Source organism: Poecile atricapillus, chromosome 9 (assembly GCF_030490865.1).
Source record: "Poecile atricapillus isolate bPoeAtr1 chromosome 9, bPoeAtr1.hap1, whole genome shotgun sequence".
Taxonomy (NCBI): domain Eukaryota; kingdom Metazoa; phylum Chordata; class Aves; order Passeriformes; family Paridae; genus Poecile; species Poecile atricapillus.
This window is the reverse complement of record NC_081257.1, coordinates 7,658,262-7,670,486: the sequence shown is the minus strand read 5'-3', so window position 1 is coordinate 7,670,486 and position 12,225 is coordinate 7,658,262. Positions and strand designations below refer to the sequence as shown.

At 43.1% G+C, this 12,225-nt stretch overlaps 1 protein-coding gene across 3 annotated transcripts in view; it reads left to right on the top strand.

The window, feature by feature from the left end:
• RAD54L2 (RAD54 like 2) overlaps positions 1-12,225 on the top strand; it is a 67,910-nt gene that overhangs the window by 26,707 nt on the left and 28,978 nt on the right. The window contains exon 1 of one of the 3 annotated variants that reach the window (XM_058844641.1): positions 8,129-8,783. The exons of the other annotated variants lie outside the window; for them this stretch is intronic. Within the exon in view, the coding sequence (XP_058700624.1) occupies positions 8,750-8,783 (34 nt within the window). The 5' untranslated portion in view covers positions 8,129-8,749. Of the gene's footprint in view, positions 1-8,128; positions 8,784-12,225 lie in introns of those variants that run through there. 3 annotated transcript variants of the gene reach the window in all.

Genomic DNA, 12,225 nt, shown 5'->3' with positions numbered 1-12,225 from the left:
AAGAAAATAGAAACTGCTGTTAGAAAGTAATTTCCCTGCACATTTACCTGAAACGAATGGTCCTGCTTGTGTTGGTAAATGGAGATTTGTTCCAATAGCCTGAAACCTTTTGCCTTCTACTTTTGACCAGACTATACAGCATTTTCTTTTAGGAAACACTGGTTTAAAGTTGTCCTTCATATCTGCTAGAAAATTAAATTTATTCCTTAAGAAGAGGAGGAGTAATTAGGCACTTACTGCTTTAATCCCTCCACTCCTTTCAGAAAGCAGCCTTTCACAGCTGTGTCTCCAGGTGGCACCAAGGGCAGATGGGCATCCCAAGGTCGAGGCAGCCTCAGAGAACAGAACTGCTCTTTGAGGAGCCCTGCTTCCATCTGCTGCAGTGTGTGACACGGTGGCCTTGGCTGCTGCATGCTTCCTGCCTCAGACTGGTGACATGTGCTTTCATCTCCTGTCCTTCTTTAGCTGGAGGCAGGTGCTGGGGCTAAGGAAAAGCACAAGCCCATCTGAGTAAGCTTGAAGTGGCTCTTCTTGTTGCTTGAAAGTGGAAGAGTTGGAGCAAAAGGTATGGAAAGAAACAGAACCCAGGACTTGCCTAAATCTAGAAAAGCCCTGAATACCATCATGAGGGAGGCTTTAAGAGTAATCTCCTCTGTGTTCTGTATGTACCTGTGCCAGTGGTGAGTCCCCATAAGTCATAATCCTGCAGTTTAGTCTACAAGTGGATATTTGCAGTGCAAAAGGTGGATTTCTTGGGGAAAGAGAAGAGTGATGATTGACACCATCTCACTTTTTTCCTCTTGATGGACTTCCCTATGTAGATTCTTTTATTTTGGTTTCTTGTGGCTGGATGCAGCTCCCTCTAGAGCCCACCAGTACTATTTCCAAGTAAGCTGGAAGGGCATATCCTGGGAGGAAACAAACCTTTTCTCATGTCTAGGTTTGTTGCGTGTGCAATGGCTCTGCTCTTAGTAAAGAGCCAGATCTGAACTTTTATGTACCACTGTGCACTTTGATGTTCCTCACAAGCCAGGTAGGTTTTCATGATTGTAGTAATTTTCTGTAGCCTGCCTTCCAAGCCAATAATTTGCCTGCAAAGAGGATGGCTTGTGTGGTATCATAAGAGGTACAAAAGCAGTCACTTTTGCAGGTGGCACCCACCTGTAAAATAATTTACTTGTCACATAATATCCTGCCTATTGGCATGTGTTTAAACTTAATCAAATTGTTGTAGGAAACTGCATTACATTGCATTAGAAAATGATCCTTATGGATCAGTGTGTTTATCATAGGTGCACAGTGTGGGGCTCAGCCTCAGATGGTTGTGGGTAACTCAGTAAATCTGCATCCAATTGCAGATAGTGGATGTGTTTCTCAGGTGATGTACTGTAACTAAGAAGCTGAGGGGGTTCTGTTGTTCTCTCAGTTCCTCAGAGTGCTAAGAGGTTTGTGTCTGTTCAGCATACGCTCTCTGTGTCCACAAACCTTCTGTTCAAGAATTGTGTTGGTTTCGTAGGACCCAAAAAATTAGGAGCTGGCTGGCTTCTGTGTTTCCACAATCCAGCTGAATAAAATACAGAAGATGCAGTTAGTATCAAAGGTAGAAAGAGTCGGGATGGTAGCATTTGCTGTTATAGCAGACCCGGTTACTGAAGGGTTACATTGAAATTACAGTGGAGGTTTGCCTCTCATTAAGGCAAAAGACCCACTGGTTTCTCTGGGAGCTTTGCTTCATTACAGGAGGCTGCAGATTTTCCCCATTGCTTTTATCCTGGTGGTTTCCCGGGAGCACAGTGTGTGTCAGAGCAAAATGATGTTTGTGTGTGCAGTCTGAGGGGCTTGGCCCTGCCCAGCCAGCGAGGGTCCCTGTCCCCAGCCCGTTGTGCGGACCCTTGAACTGGATTTACTGGACTCACTAAATGGTGCTGTTAAAGAAAAATCCTCTTGGGTGCTTTGCTGGGAGCAGCCAGTGCTGGATGCTTTATCTCCCCTCCTGCCGATTCCGAAGCTGCAGATTGCCTGGCTGGACATTCTGTTGTGTTGGGGCAGTTTCGGTGGTGGTAGGACGGTGGAGGTCCCCTGCCTTGCTGTTTGCCAATAAATCAGGGAGGAATGGGGAGGAGTGGTGCCTCTGAGGTCCGGGGGCTTTACTGGCTGATTCCAGCATTCTAACTAACCCTGTGAACTAGGTTATTCTCAGCAGGGTGAGGTGTGGCCTGAGGGCTGCTGTGGGAAGGAAGGATGAGATCCTGAGGAGTGCTGTCCCCCAGCCCCCTGTGCAGGGGATTACGGACTGCCGATGTTGAAGGTCAGTCGCTGAGCCTTTCTCTCTGCCCGAACACCAGGACTCCTTCCCGGTCTCCTCAGCTTATCCCGAGCAGGGGGAAGCTCCGAAAGAAAACGTCGGTGACTCCCCTGCCCGCCTCCCAGGCTCTGTGACAGCGGCTTCCTTTTTGAGAGGGTGGCACAAAGTCTGGCATAGTCTGAGTGTTATATAACCTGGAGTAATGACTTGCTTTACTTCTTTAAAAGGAGGTGATGACGCCAGAGCTCTGCTTCCTCCAGAGCCGCCAATTGGGCACAGGGACTGGCAGATCTCGTGAAATGATGTGGTGTTATAACCAGCTACGCTTTTCCCCCCTCTTTTCTCCCTCCTTCCCTTTGATCTATTGCGTATGATGGAATACAAAATAGAAATCTTTCTATGCAGTTCAGGAGCAGCCCACGTCCATCGTTCTGCATTTTCTATATATATGTATATGGAGTTTCTCAAATGGGTTTTTGCCTCTCTTTTATCTTGTCTCTTAAAGCTGTCACAAGTGTGAGAGTAGCATGAAGGTGTGGGGAGCAGGGTCAGTGAGTGAGCTGATGTTAACTGAAAAAACAATTGCTCCAAGTTGTCTTCCTGCTTTCCTGATAAGCTTTGCAGGATATAGAGATTGTGTTTTCTTAGCCAAAAACTTGCTTTTTTTCTTTTCATAAAGCCAGAGAATCTCTAACAAAGGACAATCCCACTTGCTCCTCTGTCCTGTTGGGTACCTTTTTCCTCCATGTACGTTTCGGATTGTCAGCTTTGTACCACACCTTGCCATTGCTAATAGATACTGTATTCCCTCATCTGCAATTTCTGTAATGGTGATGAAATCATATGGAAACTAATTAGCAAATTTGTAATGTGGTATTTTCCCTCTTGATCAGGTAAGGAGTGGCAAAGTCACTTTGCCAAGTTCACCTGATGAGTGTGAAGAAGCCAAAGTGAAAATCCTCTGGTTTACATTTTAAGGCAGCACCCTCTTTTATGTTCAAATGTACTAGGTGAAACACTTCTTTGATTTTCATCTGAGGTTAAAATCATGCAAAGGGTCCTTAATTTCATTTCCCCCTAATTTATGTGGCATTGTGCTGGTTTTAATTACTAGTTAAATAAAATGTGCACGGAGCTATATGTTACACAAGTGTAATATTAAATAATGAAAGTGTGGAAGGAGGTGAGGAACTGTTTTAATTAAATTAAAAGTATTCTTCAGATTTTAAAACACAATATCACATCACAGTTATTTCCTTTATTTATCTTTTTAACTTCTTGCTTAGGCTTTAAAGAAACTGCAAAACTGAACTTTTAGAAGTGTCTGGTTCATTGTTTGGATCAAAGTATTTTCTATTAACAATATTTTGTACTGCAGATGTTTAAAATGTGTTGTTCACATTTTCTTCAATATGTAGTTCACTGACTCAGCCTCAAAAAAATTCTAAGTAGGAGTCAGAGGACTTTATTTTCACTTGCAAATATGCAAATAGGAATGAGACAGGAGAAAGCTACAAGATAAAATCTTTTTGGGCTAGGTGAACAGAAACTTCTAGCTTAAATCTCTGTCAAAACAAATTTTGCAATTAAAACATCTGCAGGTAATCTTTGTCTGTGTAAAGTTTTTAAATACTTGAACTGTTAGAAGCAATTTTAAAGTGGTACTTTTGTGTACCCAGCTTGTGATTTGTGTCAAATTTGCACATAGCTGAAAATGAATGGAATGAAATGAAAGCTGTACCAAAAAGCTCTTCAGTGATGCACAAATACATTGTGTCATCTACAGCAGCAGAGAAATTGAGCACATTACAGGAAGGGAGGAATCAGTTTATTGAATGTAACTGGGATTGTAACTCAATGGATTTAATTTTTATTAAATGATGATAAATATCTATGGTATATATTCTTTGACTTTAAATCATTATATTGGCTAGTAACAGCTTGTTTTCTTTGGTACATTTAAACAACCTTTGAAAGCTTTGGAATCTCAAGCAGTGTATTTTGCCACAGTGCCAGTGTGAAAAGCATTTGCAAGAGGCACTTCATTGTGTCACTTCCTGTATTTTGTGCAATTAGATTTTTGTTACATTATGTACAACTTCCCAACCTCCCCCCACTTATGATTTAGATGAATTTGGGCAAGAAAATAAACCAAGATTTATATTAATAAAATAAAATTATAAAAAACCATATTTATCAAAATTCATGGCTTATGGTTCAGTCTAAAGCTCACTAAAGTCAGTGGAAAAACTCTGGTTTTCCAGGGTTGGTTTAGATCTTATTTTAAAAAAATAAATTATTTGCAGTGCAGTGTTTGTTTAAAAAGCAAATGATTCTCAAAGCCCAGCAATACTAAGTTGCCAACACAAGGTGTTGTGGAGTCCAAGTGTGATTCTGTCTGAACTGTTCTGGGTGGATAAACAACACCTTACACCGTGTCCAACTCAAACCTGGTATTCTTGTGTTTTCTGTGTTGCTAAAACAACATGGAAACTAGGGCAGGGAAAGTGGCCTTAATGATATGTGTATGTGCTACTAGCAGGTGCTAATCAAGAGTGAAATGTGGCTGTCAAGCCTAGTTCACTTTCAGTAACTTAAAATTTGGGTTAGTAGGCAGCTTCCCTCTACAGTGGAGGTCAGTGGGGTGCGTAGAAGGAGCTGATGGATGTGGAGCATGGCTGGGAGAAAGCTGTGGGCTGGGGAAGGGACTGTGCAGCCAGCGTGGAGCAGCTGAAGGTGGGCAAGGAAGGTCTCTTCTGCTTTATGGGGTGGTGATGAGGATGAACAGCCTGGACAGGAGGGAACGACCCCAGCTTGCAGGGACCAAGAGCAGGGTGGTACATCCTGATCCAGTGCTTCTCTCTCATGCTATCCTCACTGAGCTTGGATCAGATCACTTTGGAGAAGGCATGGAGCTGCTCAGCCTGTGGAGCAGGGGTTGGGAGGTTCAAGGTGGACAACAGTTATGGGGCTAGGGAAGGAGCTACTCCACCTTGAAGGGAATGCATGTTTTGGGACATTTTGTTGAAATTTTTCTTAGTTTAACTGACTACAGTTTGGTAATGTTCTTTGCTATATAGAGGAACTAGTCCTGAAACACTTTATGGTCAAGTTTCTTGTCTGTATATGTCTATAGGTTAGGTATGAGTTCTAATGCTTGTGAATTTGCAATGTTCAGGGATGCTGACATTGCTGCTGGAAGCACTTGTCAGCCAAATAAAAAACATATTCTGAAGGACCTTTATCTTAATATTCTATGAAAATACAAACTTCATAGTGTTGTTTGGGTTTTTTTTAACAGGTAATCTTCTAAGTTTTTAGCAAGGGAATCTCTCAGGTGACAAAAGTTTTTTGAGAAGCCTTTTGTGATGTATAGCACAGTTTGTACAATTGCAAAGAGCTTGCAGTTTGAGATGAGGAAGGTGAGGTGTGACAGCTGGGTAAGATTTCAGACCCCAGGCAGGGAGAACATTGTTCCTTACTGGTAAGACTGGCCTCATGGAAAAGCTATTCAGTAAATGGACTTACCTATAACAAGATTACCTTCCATGAGGAGATAATTTTATAAACTGACTGTTTCAGGCAGATCTAATTCTTGGTTGTGTGAATATGTATTTATTCTGGCTAACACTGGTAGCCTCACCAGCAGGCTGTTGTGAGTAGGAAAGTTAGAAAAATTCCTTTTCCATTTTGCACACTGCGGTGAAGACGGGAATTCCCTTTTTATTGCCGTGTGTAGAAGACAGGTATAGGTTTCCTGTTTCCCCCAGTGTATTGAATTTCCATTTTTCTCATGCTTGACTGCTGTAATATGGATGTGTTGTGGTTTAACCCCAGCTGGCAGCTCAGCCCCACACAGCCACTCACTATCCCCTAGTGGGATGGAGGAGAGAATTGGAAGGGTGAAAGTGACGAAGCTTGTGGGTTGGGATAAAGATAGTTTAACAGCAAAGCAGAAGAAGGAATTCATTAACTCCTTCCCATGGGCAGGCAAGTGTTCAGCCATCCCCAAGAAAGCAGGGCTCCATCACAGCAACAGTGACTTGGGAAGACGAACACCATCACTCCGGACATGCCCCCTCTCCTCCTCCTTTCCCCAGCTCTATATGCTGAGCATGACACCATATGGTCTGGGCTATCCCTGGGGCCACTTGGGGTCAGCTGTCCCAGCTGTGTCCCCTCCTAACTCCTTGTGCACCCCAGCTTCCTCACTGGTGGGGCAGTGTCAGAAGCAGAAAAAGCCTTGAACTCTGCGTTAACCCTGCTCACCAACAGCAAAAACATCTCTATTATCAACACTATTTCCAACACAAATCCAAAACATAGCCCCATACTAGCTGCTATGAAAAAAAAATTAACTCTCTCCCAGCCAAAACCAGCACTGCATGCTTTGCAAATATACAGTTGTATTTACCCAGTATTTGTTTTTAAATCTTGCTTTCCAGTTTCAAAAATCTGTTAGGTCAGATGCTGAGGTCATGTTTGCTTATTTATTCCAACTCTACAAAGTCCTTATAAGGCTTCTTACAAGATCCTTGGCTCTGCACTTCTTTAATATATTTGTCCCTCTTTTCCCTCCACGATAAACATTGTGTGCCAGCCAGGCTGTTTGAATCTGTGACATAGGTGAAAGGCTGTCTTGTTACTCAGTGTCTTAATTGTAGTAGAGTTCATTTTTTAATTTTTTATTTGTAAAATTTATATAGCTCTAATTATGAAAAGGCATCTTGGGTTTGTTTCAAAGTTATGATGTACCCTGAAGCACTGAGGGTGTTTTGATGGCAGCAAGTATTCACAGTTCCTTGCTACCCTCTCAAATAAAAGGTCAAATAAAAATGGCTGGAGTCACACAAAGGGGAACTGGGCTCTGCCCTGGCTGTGCTTGCAGACCTTTGGATCAGCTTTTGCTGTTGTGAGTGCAGCTCATTGTCCTGGACTCCTGCAGGTTTGTGCGAGGGCTGTTCGGACACCACCTGCTTTGCGTTTCTTGTGCAGTTCCTGCCTTTCCCAGCGCTCCCTCACCAGCTGTTTCAATAAACAGCTGACTTGGTTACACGGACAAATGCTCACTACCAGTGAGCTAATTTCATTACATGTCTCTCAGCCCAGGTTTGCTGTTTATTACTGGCATTAGGTATGCCTGTGAAGGGAATTGGGCATGGATAAAGTCTCTGTAACACTGAAGAAGGTTAGCCAGGCTGGATAGCCTTTAGTGGTTCAACCACAGCTTTAAAGGACTTATTCTGTACTTACTTATTCTCTCTCGTGCCTGTCCTGATGCAGGTGAATGACTGGGACAAAGGCTTACTTAAAGTAATCTTCCACTCCACAAATTCTGACAAGTTCCTTCCTGAAAACTGAGAAACTTGTAGTGGTCTACAAGCTGCTGATTTAACCAAGCAAACAGGATGCTCCTTCACCTGTTATTGCAAACAGGTTACCAGCTCCATCAAATTGCTCAAGTTTCAGTCTCAGTTGTCCAAGTTTCTTGCAAATTAGCAGGCACCATGCAAATAGCTCATAAAATCACAATTGTGTTCAAAGCCAGAAAGGCTGTACTCCTTTCTGCATCTCCTTCCCAGCCACTTTTCCTTAGGTGCTCTGAAGCTGGGAAGCAGAGTTAGGGTCCTGCGTGTCCCCTGCTCTGAATGTCCTGTTGTCTGTTGGGATTCCCCTTGCGCGGGGCCCCACCGGAGCCTGAACGGTTATGTAAGGATTTTTATTTTATTCTCAGTCTTGGTCTCTGCCACTAGTTGAACTGGATCACAGGCTGAGTGAATGGGATCTGATCCGTACAGCGTGCAGCTCTGCTGCTCCAGAGGAGAGAGACCTCCCCCGTACACACCCACTCAGCCTCCCTGCTCCTCTTCTCTCTTCTAAAACTCTTTTCCTCAGCATAACTGAGGTTGCTCCCGGGAAGCCAAACCATCCCGGCAGCACAGCTCCAGGCATCGGTCCCCAGTGGAGCAGCAGCTACCTCGGGCAGGGCTGTGTTGTTTGACTCTCCAAGCAGGGGAGGAGATAGTGACAATTTTTATTTAGGCTGAACACGAGGCATATTTAACTAGTTATATAACAGTGACCCTGGTCCGTCTCGGCTGGGTGCAGGGAGGATATATACGTACTGCTTCTCGTCACACCAGCTGGGTGGATTCAAGCACTAGGAGCTATTTACCAAAGTTATTTTCAGAAACTTTAAGAGCAGGTTTCCCTGCCTGTACCCTGGACTGTTTTATCAGGAGTCTTTTCCCGCCTGTGAACTGAACAGCCAGTGAGAGTGGATTTAGTGCTCGCTGGGCTGTGGGAAGAGATAAGGAGTTGTTAGGAGTGACTGGAAACTTTTGTCCTGAAGACCCTGAGACAAGAATAGCAGAAGAGCTGAGAGTGTGCAGCCACGTTGAACAAGTGTGCAGGGAAAGGGCTCGCCTCGGTGCACTGAGCAGCATGCTACTCTTGGATGAGTCTCAGCAGTTTCCAGGTAGGACACAGGTGGGGGATTTTGTGGGTTGATTTTTCTTTCTTTTTCTCCCTTGTTTTCTTTTCCCTCTTGCTTTCCTCTTACAGGCCATTCATTTTCCCACCCCTGGGCTGGAGCACCCCATTCAGTGGCTAGTAAAAGGCATCAGGAACCAAAGCTGTTCTGTAGGTCCCAGGTTTTATTGTGCTCCCTACCAGGCAGGAATGGAAAAGGTTGAGATTTAGAGCCTTGCAGTGCCTGTTGGCCGGATGGAGGGGACATGAGAAGGAAGCTCACTCTTCCTTTGTGGCTGTAATTCTGAAGTCTTTGGTGATGTGACATTCTGGGTCTGGCTGTTATTGTTTCTGCTGCTGTTGTGTTATAATGCTGCAAAAGTTATTTTTTTCCAAGAGAGGAGGCAGTTGTTACTAGCAGCATTGTTTTATATGCACTGTCCTCTCCCCCACCCCCTTTGACTTTGGGTGTATACTTTCCCTGTAACATCCTACTTGATACGAGTTTCAAGAGCTTCTTTTGTCAGTGAAATATTTGGTGACTTGCTGACCGGGCAACAATCTGAGCACCAGGCAGAGCTGTTGGTGCTTGCTCCAGATCCCCTAATTAGTGCCTAAGAGACTAAAAGCTACTTGGCTGTTTCCCCCGCTATCAAATGGAAGATGCTGGTGAAATCCTAACAGGAGTTTACTGTTTGGGGATAGCTGCCACTTAATTTGTTTGCTGGTGGGAAGATGTTGTATGTTGGTTTGTGCAGATCTCAAGAACTTTCTAAATTTGTAATTTAACTTCTTTGAGGTGAGGTACTTTGTGATGTCAAGCTTTCTGCACCTTGTTCATGTGGCAAATACCTCCCAAGACATGCTATAAACCTAACAGACTGATCAAATATGGTCCCCAGGAGTTCCAACTGTGGAATTCCAGTTTATTACAGTAGTGCAGTGTGGTTGTCATGAGTTTTTACAGAAATAAGACATGCAATATTTGTTATCCATTAGTGGGAAGGGGAGTTCTAGAAAAAGAAATCCATCTTATTTTTCTGATTGTGGTGGCAGGACAAAGAAGCTAATTCTGGGAGAGTGTGAACTGAGTAAAAAAAGGAATTACAATAGAAAATGAGTTTGGATAAATGGGGAATCTGGGTGATGATACAAGTGGCTTATGTAACTTAGTCTAGATAATAGGTATAAAAAGAGAAGACAGGGAGAGAAAGATGCTTTTGGAAATGAGACTGTAGGTCATAGATGGAGGGAGAATACAAGGTTACAGGCCTTTCAAAAATTTTGGGTGGAAAAGTATTTGTACAAAAGTAAGAGAGCAAAAGTGCAAATTAACTCCTCTTTGTACTCGTCAACTTGTAAAGGCTGGGACAAGGTTTGTCACAGTCTCTACCAAAGTCTCTAGCAGGAGAAAATTACCTCTCTTTCAGGAAGCTTTTTTAACTGATCTAATGAGGTTCTGTTCTGGCCGGTAGAACCAGTAGAGTCTCCATCACACTTCTGCACAACCTTCCTGTCCCAAGAGAGATGATAAACTGCACAAGGTCACTGAGTGAGTCTGTGCAGAACTTTCACATCGTGCGCTTCCCTGGTTTTGTGCTTCAACCACTGAGCAATGTTTTTTTTCCTCTCTGGTTTATATGGCTTTTCCTCAGTCCAGGTGCCTGAACACTTCTTTGGGGTCTTCAAAGTAGCAAGTTCCTGTACATGCAGTGCTGTGATACCTTTTCGTTGTTTTAAAAATATTTGTGAAAAGTTAGAGCAGATTTTAATTATCTTATGGTAGCACCCACCAGCTAGTAAATCAAGGTTTGTTGCAGCACACTACCTATCCCCCTGTTGTCCTGTGAGAAAAATGTCTTTTATGTAAAGATCCCTGTTTCCTCCTGATATACACATATATTTATTTTTTGACCATAGAGGTAATTGTCATTTTAGCAACCTTAGGAAGGAGCCTGTTTCTTTTCCAGGCTTTAATGTGCTTAGATTTTAGGGTGTTGTGTATTTGGGGAGGGTGGTCCTTGTGACATTGTGACTTCAGTTTGTGCAAGTCTGATTGCCACAAACAACTTTGCAGCCTTTTGTCAAACTCCTTTAGCAGCACCAGTATTTTGGAAAGGAAAACTAGAAACAGATCGTTCTTTCAGCGATGGTGTTTCATCCTGGTCTTATTAACTTTCTCCAGTGCTCTCGGTCACTTTTCTGGCTGCAGTTGATGGGAGAAGTGCCAGTGGAATGCGGTGGCACACAGGCTCAAACTCAACAATCTGAATTTTTCTCCCAAGTGATGCCTCCCTCATTAAACAGAGTCCTTAAAAATTCCTCTGAAATTACTTTAGACACTGAGGCAGAAAAAGGGAATGTAGCTGAAGTTATGTGCTTTGTTACAGTTCTAAAAAAAATCCAAAAATGTGTTTTGTTTTTTTCAAGTAGGAAATTATATTTAAGGAGAAGAAGGAGAATTGTTGATTAGAGCTCAGGGAGCCAATAACTTGAGTTACTCAGCACTGATGCCTACCTGATTGCTTTGATTTAGTTTCCTCCTCTGCACAATGGACAGGAGGGTTACTGTGAGGAGCTCATCATGCCCATGGACTCCTTTGACACTGATTAGGGTACAAATGAGAGTATTATAATTTTGAAATCACTCCTCTCTTATACCACTGCCATCAGGACTTGTGCTGGAGGATGCCTTGTGCTGGGATTATTTCCCATGCTGCTCTTTTAAATTAGGAATGCATGTCACCTGTCTTCTCCCTGTCCTTGTTAGCAGGTTCTGAGCAAGGCTATGGTGAGAGCTTGAGGCAGAGTTTAAAGTTCAGCTGGTTCTTGTTTGTTTGCCATTTTGGTGGCCTTGGAAGTGTGTGGCAGCAATAATCCCTTCTTTATTATTTCTCATTGCTCTGAGGGTATGCTGGTATAAAGCTACAACTCCCAGCTACCTAGTGTAAATTAATGCTTATGTAATCATTGCATAATGCAGAATGCTTGCTCCCCTACTCGTCCTCTTTTCTTAGTCCCTGAAATTTATCCCTAGAAGAGTCATGGTAGAAGCCAGCTGGATTCGCTGTGCTCGGAATGTGTCAAGCCCCCATATGCATCTATTTTCTGAAGCTGGAAAGTGGAAATTTATCTTTGTTACCTAAATCAATATTTAGCCACCTCAATAAACTAGATCATATTTCTCTTTTTTAAAAAAGCTTTGAACTGTTGTGAAAATAAATAAGGTTAAATCCGGTTACTTGTGGTTTAGATCCCCATGGTAATTTTCATAATCTGGCTGACAAAACTCTATTCTGGGTTACTAGTTAACTGGGATAACCAGAAAGGGGAGGTTTCGGTTCCCTCCTGCGCACAGCTTGTTGAAAACTTCCCAGCACTCAGTCTGAAACACTTCCTGACTCCAGAGCAGAGCAATAGCTTTATGTAACTCACTGCTCTCGCACACC